The sequence below is a fragment of the Nilaparvata lugens genome, chromosome 14 (assembly GCF_014356525.2).
Source record: "Nilaparvata lugens isolate BPH chromosome 14, ASM1435652v1, whole genome shotgun sequence".
NCBI lineage: Eukaryota > Metazoa > Arthropoda > Insecta > Hemiptera > Delphacidae > Nilaparvata > Nilaparvata lugens.
The window spans coordinates 19,076,693-19,089,827 of record NC_052517.1 but is presented as its reverse complement, the minus strand read 5'-3'; the positions used below and the strand labels follow the sequence as shown (position 1 = coordinate 19,089,827).

Here is a 13,135-nt window from a genome sequence, read left to right as displayed (position 1 = left end):
AATCCTACTAGACGGTTCTCCGACATTGTACTCCTCAACCAAGTTTTTAAGAGTCGCAGAGTTGAGAAAGATCTTTCTGAGCTTGCGTTACTTACAGGTAAAGTACACAAAACTCTCAATAGAAAATGGATCGTTGGGTAGATGTCTTTTTCGCATTCTCTCAAGACATTCAAAGCGTTTGTTGGTAATGGCAACCCTTCCTTATTATATCTCTGCCATTTGTTTCTCCAATGAGCCATTTCTGCATTAAGCTTCAGGGAAGACAGGTCACGATTATCTTTCATTATTGAACCAAATCTATTCATAATAGGATCAATTGATTTTTGCATATCTTGCACACTAGTATTTACAATTCCCTCTGGAAGCAGTAGGGGGAGGTGGAATACGTTAAGGACATCAGATGTGAATCTTGTCTTTAGATCCTGAATTATATTATCCAGTACTGGAACATACACAGTGAGTCTAAAGTACTCTTCTGTTGTTGCTGATGGATGATTGGACCGTTGAGTTTGACGCCCACATAATCTTGGGATTTTCAGTTCAACGTCCAATTTCCTGGCGATTTCTTGGGCTTGCATGTAGACACAATTGAAGTACTCAATACTGTTTTGCCTTCTCTCATTCAACAGCTCTAGAAGGCTATTTAGAAGTTCGGCTGACTTACAAAGGTCCAGTGTTTCTTTTTGTAGTATTCTACTCAATGGCAGAGATAAACTCAAGATATCACTAAGGCAAAATAAACCAATTATTAGTTTACTGTCACATAAGGCGGTTATCAATAAGGATGCTTTGCCTGAGGTTTTTTTATCCTTCCACTCAGAAATTTTATGTAGGCAAGCCAGGATATCAGGTAAACTGGTTGTGAACTGAAGAACTCCATCATGCCTCTCAGTCCACCTGGTTTCACATAGGTGAGTCATTTTCTTCCCAAGAAAATTTTTCAATGCTGTATTTCTTTTTGGAAATGAGAAGAAAGCGATCACCTCTTTTAGAACACTCACTGAATTCTCTATGAGTTTTATATTGGAGCATTTTGAAATGCTATTGTTCAACTTATGGTTATAGCAGGGTGTTGTTATAGCATTTTTAGCAACTTTTTGTATCTCCTTGACAGCCCCATTATCAGACAGCATAACGCTACAGCCATCAGTTCCAATCCCTATACACTTATCAAAAGGAAGTTTTAAATCGTCAATTTTTCTCAAAATGATTGCACCCAGGTTCTTACCACTAATACTCATTTCGACCTCACTATTACTTCTTTCGTCGCCCAGATTATCTTCATCAGCTTCTTTCATGTCTTCAAATGCATCAATAAATGTGATGAAGTCCTCTCTTATTTCAAACTCCTTTTCAAAGTGCACATAACGCAGTACAATACTCACCTGTGCTCTCTGTGAAATATCACTGGTTTCATCAAACATAATCGAATAAAGCTCAGCTTTCGCAATTCTACTCAGAATAACATCAGTAATTTCTGCTTTGCAGCACTCTATGATATTATTCTGAGTAGATTTGCTGATGTAAGTGGATCTTGATGATGATGTATTGATGTGATCCTCCAAAACTTTATCCCCAGCATCAATTCTAAATTTAATCAAAGCTCTAAAGTTACCCTCATTAGAGACTGTATCACTCATCTCTAAATTGAGTGGCCCATCGTCTCTGTGCCCCCTCATAGGAATATTCTGCCTACCAAGCAAAATGACAGTTTTAACTATAGAAAGAAGTTTCTGACGATTTTTCTGGGATTGAGAGAGCCGTTCTTCATTGATGAGGTTATTTACTTCCATTTTCGGGCAGTGGTATACTCTTAGAAAGTTTTTCCCTGCTGTCACGGCATCTTTATGATATTGGGTATTGCAGTGGACTTCCAAGTGTCCATCAGATCCTGTTAATTTTTTGAAATTTCTCAAAGGTTCGGTTACAAGAGTTTTTAGAGCAACATTCTTGCAGTAGCCCCCCTCATTACGATTAGTGAACCACGGACAGTATTTACAGAACAGCCCTTGTTTTACATCGGAAAGTACGAGCCAATCCTTATGTGCCTGTAAATGACTTGGCCTAAGAAAATTTTTTATTGATTTTCCTGATACAGATCGTTTTGAGTGAGGAAAAGAGTAATTTTCTGGTGGGACCCACGGTTGCTCCAATAATTTCATTTTAGTATGTTCATCGATGGTTTTACCAATATAATGTCCAATGTCATTTAATGAGGAATTAGGGCATGCATCTGACCTCATTGATTCCGTAGATGATGTGGTGTAAGAGTCGTGCTGCAAGTGGTGGAGTTCAGCATCTGGATTACTAGTTGCTGATGCCGATGAGCACTGAGCAATATTCTCTAAAGTTTTGTCATCACTTGCCTGATGAGGTTCGACTGTATCATCTGCAAACGATGGAGAATCAGTAGCGGGCTCGGTAGCATCTACAGCAATCCTCTCTTCCTGATCGGTTCTGCGTTTCTTCGCAGCCTGACCAAAGAAGGCAGAAATCAGACTTTGGTTGGATCGTTGAGCCTGGGAATGAAAAAAAAATTATAAGTTACAAGTCATGAAAAGCACTTTCATTTCACATTTCCATGACACACCTGTAATGTGGAAAATATAAACTGTTAAACAGAAAAAAAAACAAGTTTGTTTATCTCTAAATTGAGTGGCCCATCGTCTCTGTGCCCCCTCATAGGAATATTCTGCCTACCAAGCAAAATGACAGTTTTAACTATAGAAAGAAGTTTCTGACGATTTTTCTGGGATTGAGAGAGCCGTTCTTCATTGATGAGGTTATTTACTTCCATTTTCGGGCAGTGGTATACTCTTAGAAAGTTTTTCCCTGCTGTCACGGCATCTTTATGATATTGGGTATTGCAGTGGACTTCCAAGTGTCCATCAGATCCTGTTAATTTTTTGAAATTTCTCAAAGGTTCGGTTACAAGAGTTTTTAGAGCAACATTCTTGCAGTAGCCCCCCTCATTACGATTAGTGAACCACGGACAGTATTTACAGAACAGCCCTTGTTTTACATCGGAAAGTACGAGCCAATCCTTATGTGCCTGTAAATGACTTGGCCTAAGAAAATTTTTTATTGATTTTCCTGATACAGATCGTTTTGAGTGAGGAAAAGAGTAATTTTCTGGTGGGACCCACGGTTGCTCCAATAATTTCATTTTAGTATGTTCATCGATGGTTTTACCAATATAATGTCCAATGTCATTTAATGAGGAATTAGGGCATGCATCTGACCTCATTGATTCCGTAGATGATGTGGTGTAAGAGTCGTGCTGCAAGTGGTGGAGTTCAGCATCTGGATTACTAGTTGCTGATGCCGATGAGCACTGAGCAATATTCTCTAAAGTTTTGTCATCACTTGCCTGATGAGGTTCGACTGTATCATCTGCAAACGATGGAGAATCAGTAGCGGGCTCGGTAGCATCTACAGCAATCCTCTCTTCCTGATCGGTTCTGCGTTTCTTCGCAGCCTGACCAAAGAAGGCAGAAATCAGACTTTGGTTGGATCGTTGAGCCTGGGAATGAAAAAAAAATTATAAGTTACAAGTCATGAAAAGCACTTTCATTTCACATTTCCATGACACACCTGTAATGTGGAAAATATAAACTGTTAAACAGAAAAAAAACAAGTTTGTTTATCTGAAAAATGAACAAGGTGGTGTTTTGAAGTTTACAGTAAATAATAAGTTAGCCTATAGAGCATAAGAATTTTTTTTCAAATTAATCAGCTCTAGCTGTAAAAACAGAAACACAGACTGAATTCAAATAATAAAATAAATAATAAAAAATCAAGTGACTGTTACTTCTCGCAAGACTCTCAACAAGACGTAGGCTAAGCGTCCTGGAATTTAACGTAAAAATAGTAATTATATTTTTGTACAGTTATTGTTAATCTAATCAGAATGAGTGGAAGTCAACTGTCCTATCTAATGAAACATTAACTATGTTAGTTATTGCACTGATGAGCTATGTTATATTGTCATTCCACGTCAGTTGAATAAAATATTCTCTGTAATCAGCATTTGTGAGTAGATTTTCTCTTCGATAATAATTATAATTCATGACGTATAAAATCACACCCTTTATCTATTCATGTCTTATTGGCGGTGGTTTAAATTGAATTTAGATCAATCTTTATTCTAGTCTACAATAAATTGGGAAAAATAGAGATGTACCAATAATATCATTATTTAGCATAAATAATGCCATACCCATACTCTCATAATAGAATGCATTTTAATACTCACCATTGTGAAGTGTTGAAAATATTTTTCTAGAGATGTAGCGATTTCCTCAGTTCCTTCATCACAAGCTGTTCTGGTACATGACTGCGTTGATGTGACTCCAATAATGTTTCCATACCGACTGTTAGTACTGAACTAAAATGCTTTCAACGATTTCCAACCAGTCAAGAAATGCTTGCCATCCAGATTTATAAAATTTCTGAGAATTGTGCTACTTGGAATAGCTAACAATTCTCATAGTTGAAAACGAAATAATGATCGCACAAAGGCGACTACCGGACCAACCACAGCCTGGACCAAATAATTAGTTCATAGAAACAATTATAAAATTATAACAAGCCTACGATCAAACAAGTCGGCTTCCTTTGATAGTCCGAGTGGCAGGAGCTCGCCGCTCGGACCGTCAAAGGAGTTGACGCCGGTATTTTTCTAGGAACTGAGCGCTTTGATCTCTATATCCAGTAGAAAGATCCAAAAATGATAAAATTTAAGATATTTGAATTTTTCAAAATTCCATGATACTCTACTCACTGTGCTGAGATTGGATCATCTTGATTTTTTCTTCTATCATCGAATTTGAGCTTTCTATGGATTATTTAGTTTCTAATGTAATAGAGCTTTGTTTTTCTGGTTCTAGTTTCAAAGATGTGTGACGATTTCAATGAGATTCTTACTAACTAAAAAAAAGAGCATCACAAGTGTGTGGACAAGAATTGCTGACCTAGCAGCCTGACGTCAGCCTAGACTATTATCATCTTTGATGAATTGTCTTAAAAAAACTATAGAAACAATACTCATGCACTTCAAACAAGAGTTTATTGATGTATTCATAGTCAGAGAGTATTGAATAGGAATATTTATATTTTATATTGAATATATTCAATTCTCTCTACAGGTTGAATATGAAAGAATATGATTTTTCAGTTTTAGTGTACAGATATTTATATTCACTTAAATGGTTGAAAAATCAATTCTATATAGTGCTTAAGCCGAAATTTTGGGGGGGGGGGGAAATTTCCCCTTTCCCCCCCCCCCCCCGTGGATCCGCGCCTAATAATTGAGAGCCCAAAAAACATTCTTGCCTGTGGTGCGAATGATATTTTTCGCCACACTACAGGTATTGCTGACAAAATAAAGAATACTTGTTATCGTACCTATCTCTTGATTTTAGTGGTAGAAGATTTGCAGTCAGGATTTCAGATCTACGTAGGGACTGGAAAACAGCTGCTTTCTGTGCAGTGTGGCAAAAATGAATAATTAGTGAATATTGTATAAGTAAGAGTTTATATTCAAAATTACATGAATACAAAGAAATGAAATCTAACAATCCTTTTTACCCAATCATGCTAAACTTATGTTTCAAACTAAGAAAAATTTAAAACAAAAACCTTTTCATATTTCAAGAATATCATCTTGAGGCTTGAATTTATTCCTTCATCACCTCATTCTTATACTTCAACTTCTTTTTCTTCTCCCATTTGTTCTTTCTCTCCTGCATTATCTGCTCTTCTCCTTTTATCCTGCAGGAAAAAAAGAGATGTTCAATTTTTGCTACAACAACAGCAGCTCTAAGGATTGTTGAGAAGATATCAAGTGTTGTTTACGAAAGCTCTGAGATAAGAGATGATAATATTGATCCACACTCTTTTCCCTCTTCTTCTTATTCTTCTCCTATCCTTTCATCATCATCATCATCATCATCATCATCATCTAAATCCTTCCTATATAATAATGTTCTCTTACATGTCTATTCTTCATCCTCCTCTTCTTCTTCTTTCTTTACCCTTGTGCTCCTTCTTATCTTTCTTATTTTTTCTATCTTATCTTCATCTTTCTTTTTTTTCTATCTTTCTTATATTCTTATCATTCTTGTTCATGACGTTCTTTTCCCCTCTCTCTCACAACTTCTACGTTTCCATCTTCTGCTTCTCCTTCTTCTACATCTTCTAATTCCTCTTCTCTTTATCCTCTATTTACCAATTTTTTTCACTCTCGCGTCTCCTTCAACTCCTTTTCCTCATCAGCTTCCCGCGCATTTTCCTCCTCAGCTCTCTTGCGATTATACTCCTCTCTTTGTATATCTCTACCTTCTCCTTCTTCTTCTCTCTCTCTCCACCTCTTCCAATCTTCCCCTTCTCCTCCTTAGTCCTTCCTTCCACTCTTCTCTTAAATATTCCAAATTCTTTGTCAACCTCTTCCTCACTTCCACTTCTTTCCCAATACTTTCCTCCTTCTCTTCAATTTCCCTGCTTCTTTCATCTTCCCGCTACTCCTCCTCCTTCTCCTCCTCTTCCTTCTCTTCCTTTTCTTCCACTTTTCCTCCTCCTCCTCCTCTTCCTTTTCTTCCACTTTTCCTTCTCCTCTTCCTTTTCTTCCACTTTTCCTCCTCATCCTCTTCCTTATCTACCACTTTTCCTCTTTCCCATTCTCATGCCTCTTCTTCTCATTCACTATCTATGTCAAACTTTTTGTAACAAATCATCTCCTTGTAGGCCTATATCACATTATTCTTCTATCCCTTCTCCTCCTCTCACATCTTCTCCTTCTCCCTCCCTTCCTAACACTGATTCTACTCTACTCCTCCTCCCCCATGCTCTCAAGCTTCTTCTCTTCAAAACTTGCTTCCTTCACTCACTCTCTTGTCTCACTTCTCCACCGTCTTCTCTTAATTTTCCTCCTTCTCATTCTCATCTGTCTCTCAGTTTTCTTCCTCCTTCTCTCTCTTCTAAACGTCTTCAATCTCATTCTCTTCCTCAAACGCTTACTTCACTAACTTCTTATCCACTCTGTGTAAGTTTTCTTTTTCTTCTTCTATTCCTTCTTCTCCTACTCTTTATCCTTTATACTCAATTTTATCCTTCTATTCTTCAGAATACTTCTCATACACCCCTTCCTTGACTACCATTCCCTCATCAACTTCTTCAACCCCACCAACTCCGTTTATCCCTTCTCCTCCTCCTCATCCATCTCCCAGTCCTCCTCCTACCCCTCCACCACCTACTCCTCCTCCTCCTCCCTCTACTTCTCCCCCTCATTCTCCTCCTCCTTCTTCTCATCTTCCTCTTCATCCTCCTTCTCATCCTCCTCCTCATCCTCCTACTCCTTCTCCTTTTCATTCTCGTCCTCATCCTCCTCCTACTTCTTCTCCTCCTTCTCCTGTTCCTACACCTCTTTTTTCTCATTCTCCTACTCCTCCTTCCTCTCATCCACCTCTTCCTCCTCCTACTCCTGCTCCTACTCCTCTTTTTTTTCATCCTCCTACTCCTCCTTCTTCTCATCTTCCTCTTCATCCTTCTTCTCATCCTCCTCCTCCTAGTCACCTCCTCCTCCTAGTCACCTCCTCCTCCTCCTCCTTCTCCTCCTCCTACTCCTCCTCCTCCTCATCCTCCTTCTCCTCCTCCTTCTCCTCCTCCTCCTTCCCCTCATCCACGTCCATTCTATCCTTCTCTTCTTCAAAATACATCTTATACACCCGTCCCTTGTCACACTTTCCCTTATTCAACTCCTTCATCACCACCAAACCCCTTATATCCCTTCTCTTCCTCCTCCTCCAACTCCACCACCTCCTCCTCCTTATCATCACCCACCACCTCCTCCTCTCAATATCTCGAATATACACTCTCGTCTGTAAGCTGACAAGTTATTTTTCTTGTGGGTAATCCACTTAATGTGTTTATAATGTTCCCATATCATAATGTCTTCACTGTTCTATTTCCAGAATGGATCATAACAACATGGTGATTGATTGTCCAAGAAAATTGCTATGAGAAAAGGGGTGTAAAGCGAAATGAAGTCTAAAAAGCGATTAGTTCTTTAAAATCTTATTGTGTACGTTCTGTGTACAGTAAATTATTCCAGTTTCAATCGAAGATTTCTCCATCACGTGACTAGTGCAAAATATTCTCATTGAACGCCATTCCAAAATCGTTGGTTCAAGCTTTTTCCTACAGTTACCTTGAAAAGTGGCCATTGCTGCACTGATTACAGAACGCAAAGAATCACTTTTCCGCTCTAGTGCGGGAAAAATTTTTTCTGCACTCCAGGTTTGCAACATGGCAACGCAAAATAGTTAGAAGGTTATATGGAGCACCAGTGCAGCAAAATCAAAATTAAGTTGGTAACAGTGACTGTTATTATAATAATAACAATGGACACCGAGTTCGAGGACAGCCACCACATTCAGTACTCAGCCGCCCCTTCATTCGAACACTACTATATTATTCAATTTGACAATAAATTAAGGCTTTTATTAATAACAGCATCACACACACAAACATTTGATAAATTTCAGGCAATTTTACCCATAATTACCCACTTTTCATATTCAATGGTAACTGTAGGAAAAATTAAATGTGAAATACGTGCGCAAAGTTCCTATGCTGCACTCAATAAATCATTCCGCCCTCGCCTACGGCTCGGGCGTAAACGTTTCTTTCGGTGCAGCAAACTGTCACTTTGCGCACTAGTTGCACAAATAACTATTGACGCGCACTTATAAAGTTCATTTACACAAAAATGTGTCGTTTACTAGCTGTGTGAATGAAGAAAGGCTTTTTTACAAACTTCTTCTTCTGGCTTTACAGCTCGATGTGAGCTTCAGCCTCTCGCACTAGAGCCCTCCACACGTCATCACGGTCACATGCCTTTCGTCTCCATGCCACAACTCCCATCCTCCGGAGATCATCCTCCACTTCATCAGTTGCGTGGTCTCCCCTGACGTCTTCTGTCCTCCATCCTGGCCTTTTAAATTGCTCTTGCAACTCGATGTTCTGCCAATCTCTCAACATGGTAGAGAGTTAGTGGGGAGGATATTTTCAATATTCTTTCCGAAGAATGAACATTGATATGTCCAAAGATCCGCCAATTTATCTAGATGTATAACAATATGATTATTATCTATAGTTATTATATTACAAATTGCTTTTTCATATCATATACAGTTCAATAATTATTTTCTTAGTGTATATTATGTAAATTCATCTATAATTTTGCTGTATTGTAAGCTATTGTATTTAAGTGTATAAGCCAGTATATATTGTAATTTTACATAAATAAAGTACTCAATCAATCAATCAATCAATCAATCAATCAACATGGCCAACCCAGCGCAATCTTTGTGATTTAATGAAACAGACCACATTCTCACCTCCAACAATTTCATTTATTTCATTGTTCGATCTTTTTTACAAACCCACCATCTGGAAAAATGTGCATTTCTTACATTCCATTACTTCCAAAATTTTGTTTAGAGAAATAGTATATTTCGCATCAAGAGCAGAAAATGAGATTATTCCGGCTCGAAATCGGTTTTCAAGTCCGAGGCCGTAGGCCGAGGACTAGAAAAGATTGAGAGCCGGAAAAACAGTTTTGCCTGTGGTGCGAACGCTATTTTTCGCCACACACAAAAATAAACAATATATTATGAGAATAATATTGTTCATTGAGCACTTCTAAAAGCAGAAGTGGAAGGTGATAGCTCTAGCAAATCTGAGGTAATCTGAATATCAGGAAATTTGTCCAAGTATTTTTATTTTCTATTCTGATTTGTCTAAATAACCTAAAAGATGATGTTCAATTATGTGGGGAGGTCGAGTTTATACTTTTTTTATTCTTTCAAATGACAATAAGATGATATTATTATAAATGTTTTAATTATTGAATAATGAACACAAATAATGAAAAGTTTTTTGATCAGCTGTTTCTTGATCACCTTTCTTAGTTGCATGTTAGCGGCTGGAAAGGGTACTCTTTTGGGCCTAGGCCGGAAAGAAACCTGTTCTGACGTCAGACGAGAGTCGTCTGCAAACAATGTCTTTCAGATCTACGTAGGGACTGGAAAACATCTGCTTTCTGTGCAGTGTGGCGAAAACTACATTTTGTTGGTTATGTATTCTATGGCTATGCTATGGTAAACATGCTATCAGCGCATGCGCAGAGAAGCAAGCAGACTACAATTCAATCGACCAATCAGAGCTCGGATAATTGTAGCTGGAACAATTATTTACCACGCTTCAACTGTGGGGCAGGAACTTGGAACTGAAACTGGTTTCTGGTACAGAATCTGTCAAAATTCGCGAAACTTTTCACGTGGTAAATTGTGAATCGGACAATTTACCACATTCTATGTACCCAGAACGGGCCCAATATGTTTAGCATAGAATTGCTTATTCATACATAGTGAGGTCCACGTTATAATGGCAGTGCTTGATTAGCAATGGTATTGCTATCCTTGTCTATCATTCAACAAAGCAGATAGCGCTATGTCTTTCTTGCTTTGTTCTGTTGTCAGATCGTCATTTAACAATGTAGAATTGATAATTAATTAACAAAGTATTTCATCTCAATTAAGAAAATCCCTTACGAAATTATTGAAAAATGTAATTCATTGCTTAATAAAATATACTTGATATTTTAAACGATATAAACAGTTAATATTACATCAATAAACCTGTATCAGCTTCCGTCTATAGAACGCATTGACAAACAGAGGACCGGCAACGTTTTTCTCCCATCTTTCTCCACTGCCATTATAACGTGGACCTCACTATACAAAATTATCTTCTGGTGATATAGTTGTTTCCAACAGATGATTAGCATTGTCGACCTAATCAGACATTAGCCGTTTTCACACCGATATCTCGCCGACACGACATCAGGGTAGAATTTTCACTCTGATATCACAGGAGGGTATGGTTTATAACTGCGCGAGGTCTACTGTTCACAGTCTAATAATTGAAAAGTATACGAGTTTGAACAAGGATAAACAATCAATCGGAAATACTTGCATCAGCTATTCTCTATAAGAATAAAATAATCAATTATTTATTTATTCATTTCATTGACAATCACACAAATCCTAATTATCTTCTATCTATCTATCTATCTTTCACTCTTTCTCTCTCTCTCACTCTCTCTCTCTCTCTCTCTCTCTCTATATATAATATATATATATATATATATATATATATAAAAAAGCGAAATTGCACTTACTCACTGACTGACTGACTCATTCACTCACTCACTCACTCACTCACTCGCAGAACTAAAAATCTACCGGATCAAAAACGTTCAAATTTGGTAGGTATGTTCAGTTGGCCCTTTAGAGGCGCACTAAGAAATCTTTTGGCAATATTTTAACCCTAAGGGTGGTTTTTAATGGTTGAAAGTTCGTCTTTTAGCATGTAAAAAGTAAATTCGTATGGCTTTTGTTGGTGGGGAGTCCCTTTCGGGAAGGTCCCACCGCCTGAATATATATAATTTAAGCCGTCAATGGGACTCACACATATAATTTAAGCCGTCAATGGGACTCACGACTGTCATACTTCTGCCGGGACCGACAGTTTAACGTGCCCATCCGATAACACGGGAGTGATCTGGTTAAAAACTTTTGGTAATGAGAGGGTTTGAACCCGGGATCTCTATGCTGCTACGCAACCACTCTATCCACTAGACCACGGATCACTTCTTTTAGCATGTATATTCTTCTTATTCTCTTAATAATTATGATTGAAAAAATGTCCATACCATATGTTAATATAGAACTATAATCTAGAGAGAGTACCTCTTCGAAACAGTTGTTAACTGGTAACTAAATTAATAATTTTGTCAGGTTGGCATTAAGTTGAATTGAATTTGTTAGGTTGGTACCAAGTTGAAGATTGAAATGCATTTATCGCGGAAAAATTGATTGGGCACTGCTACATCAATCAGAGCTATTCCTGGGAATATTATATTATCAGCCGTCCGGCTCGCTTCGCTCGCCATGTCCGTTTAGCCAGACGTTTAGTCAGGACCCCCGACTGGATCGTCCTAACATAAATTATGATAGAAATGCTGGAATGAAAAATGCAGGCGAGCGAAGCGAGCCTGCTAATCTCATTCTTCGATGATCTAGTCGGGGGTCCAGGTGGCGGAGCCCCCTGGCTAGACGGATATGGCGAGCGAAGCGAGCCTGATGTCTATTATATAATATAATATGATTGGGAGAAGACAACAGGAATAGCCCAAAACTGTCTTCTCCCAAATTTCTACAAATAAAAGTTTCAAAAAAGAATGAGGTTATAATTTCACTTTTAACCCTTCAAAAGTACAATTTCCACTTCAAAACTAATGATTGAACTAGAAATTTCCAATGTCGGTTTCGAAAACAAAATATTTCACTCAAATCTCTACAATTTGAATATTTTTGATAAATTTTGCAAAATTTTGAGCCAGAAAAGAGACTTGTGTCTCTTATCAGCACAGCTGTTCCATAAAAGTAATCTATAGAAGGCAATAACAAGTCAGAGAATCGGCAACGTTGCTCTCCTATCTTTCTCTGCTGCCATTATAACGTGGACCTCACTACAGACGGAGTCAACTTTTATTAGTTCTATTTACATCAATAAATCGGTATCAGCTACCGTCTGTAGAAGGCATTGACAAGGCAGAGAATCGGCAACGGTGTCCTCTCATCTTTTTCCACTGCCATTATAACGTGGACCTCACTATAGCTGTCTTTTATAGTACAGTATAGGTGTTAGCAGATTCTGTCAAATATTCATGATAGATTATTGTAAGAAAACTATGGTTTTGAATTATAATCACAGTTTTACCCTCATACTATAAAATCCAGTGCCTACAATATGCTTCAACTTTTAGAGATTTTGAAGTACAGTATGAAAAGTTTTTCAGGAAAGTTTCCAGAGCTCTGATACAAAGTAGTTAAAAAGTTTATAAGAAAAGTTTTCTACAGGTATGTGATGGATATGGTTATTATATGGGAAAAAGTTTACACTTGTAAAAAGCTGAGAGGTCTTATTATGATTTTCAAGAGAAGTTGTGAGAGAAGGAGGAGGATGATGAGGACTATTATGAGGAAGATGAGGGGGAGGTGGATGAGGA

The 13,135-nt window shown here is 37.9% G+C and overlaps 1 protein-coding gene across 1 annotated transcript; it reads right to left on the bottom strand.

Annotated features, from left to right (window-relative positions):
- Positions 1-715: 715 nt before the first annotated feature.
- Positions 716-5,265, bottom strand: LOC120354286. Its single transcript, XM_039441194.1, has 5 exons — positions 4,256-5,265; positions 2,633-3,523; positions 2,239-2,519; positions 1,229-1,407; positions 716-726 (listed from the first exon to the last, which is right to left on the bottom strand). The coding sequence occupies exons 1-5, from the start codon at positions 4,256-4,258 to the stop codon at positions 716-718; spliced, it is 1,365 nt and encodes a 454-aa protein (XP_039297128.1). The 5' UTR covers positions 4,259-5,265.
- Positions 5,266-13,135: the final 7,870 nt, after the last annotated feature.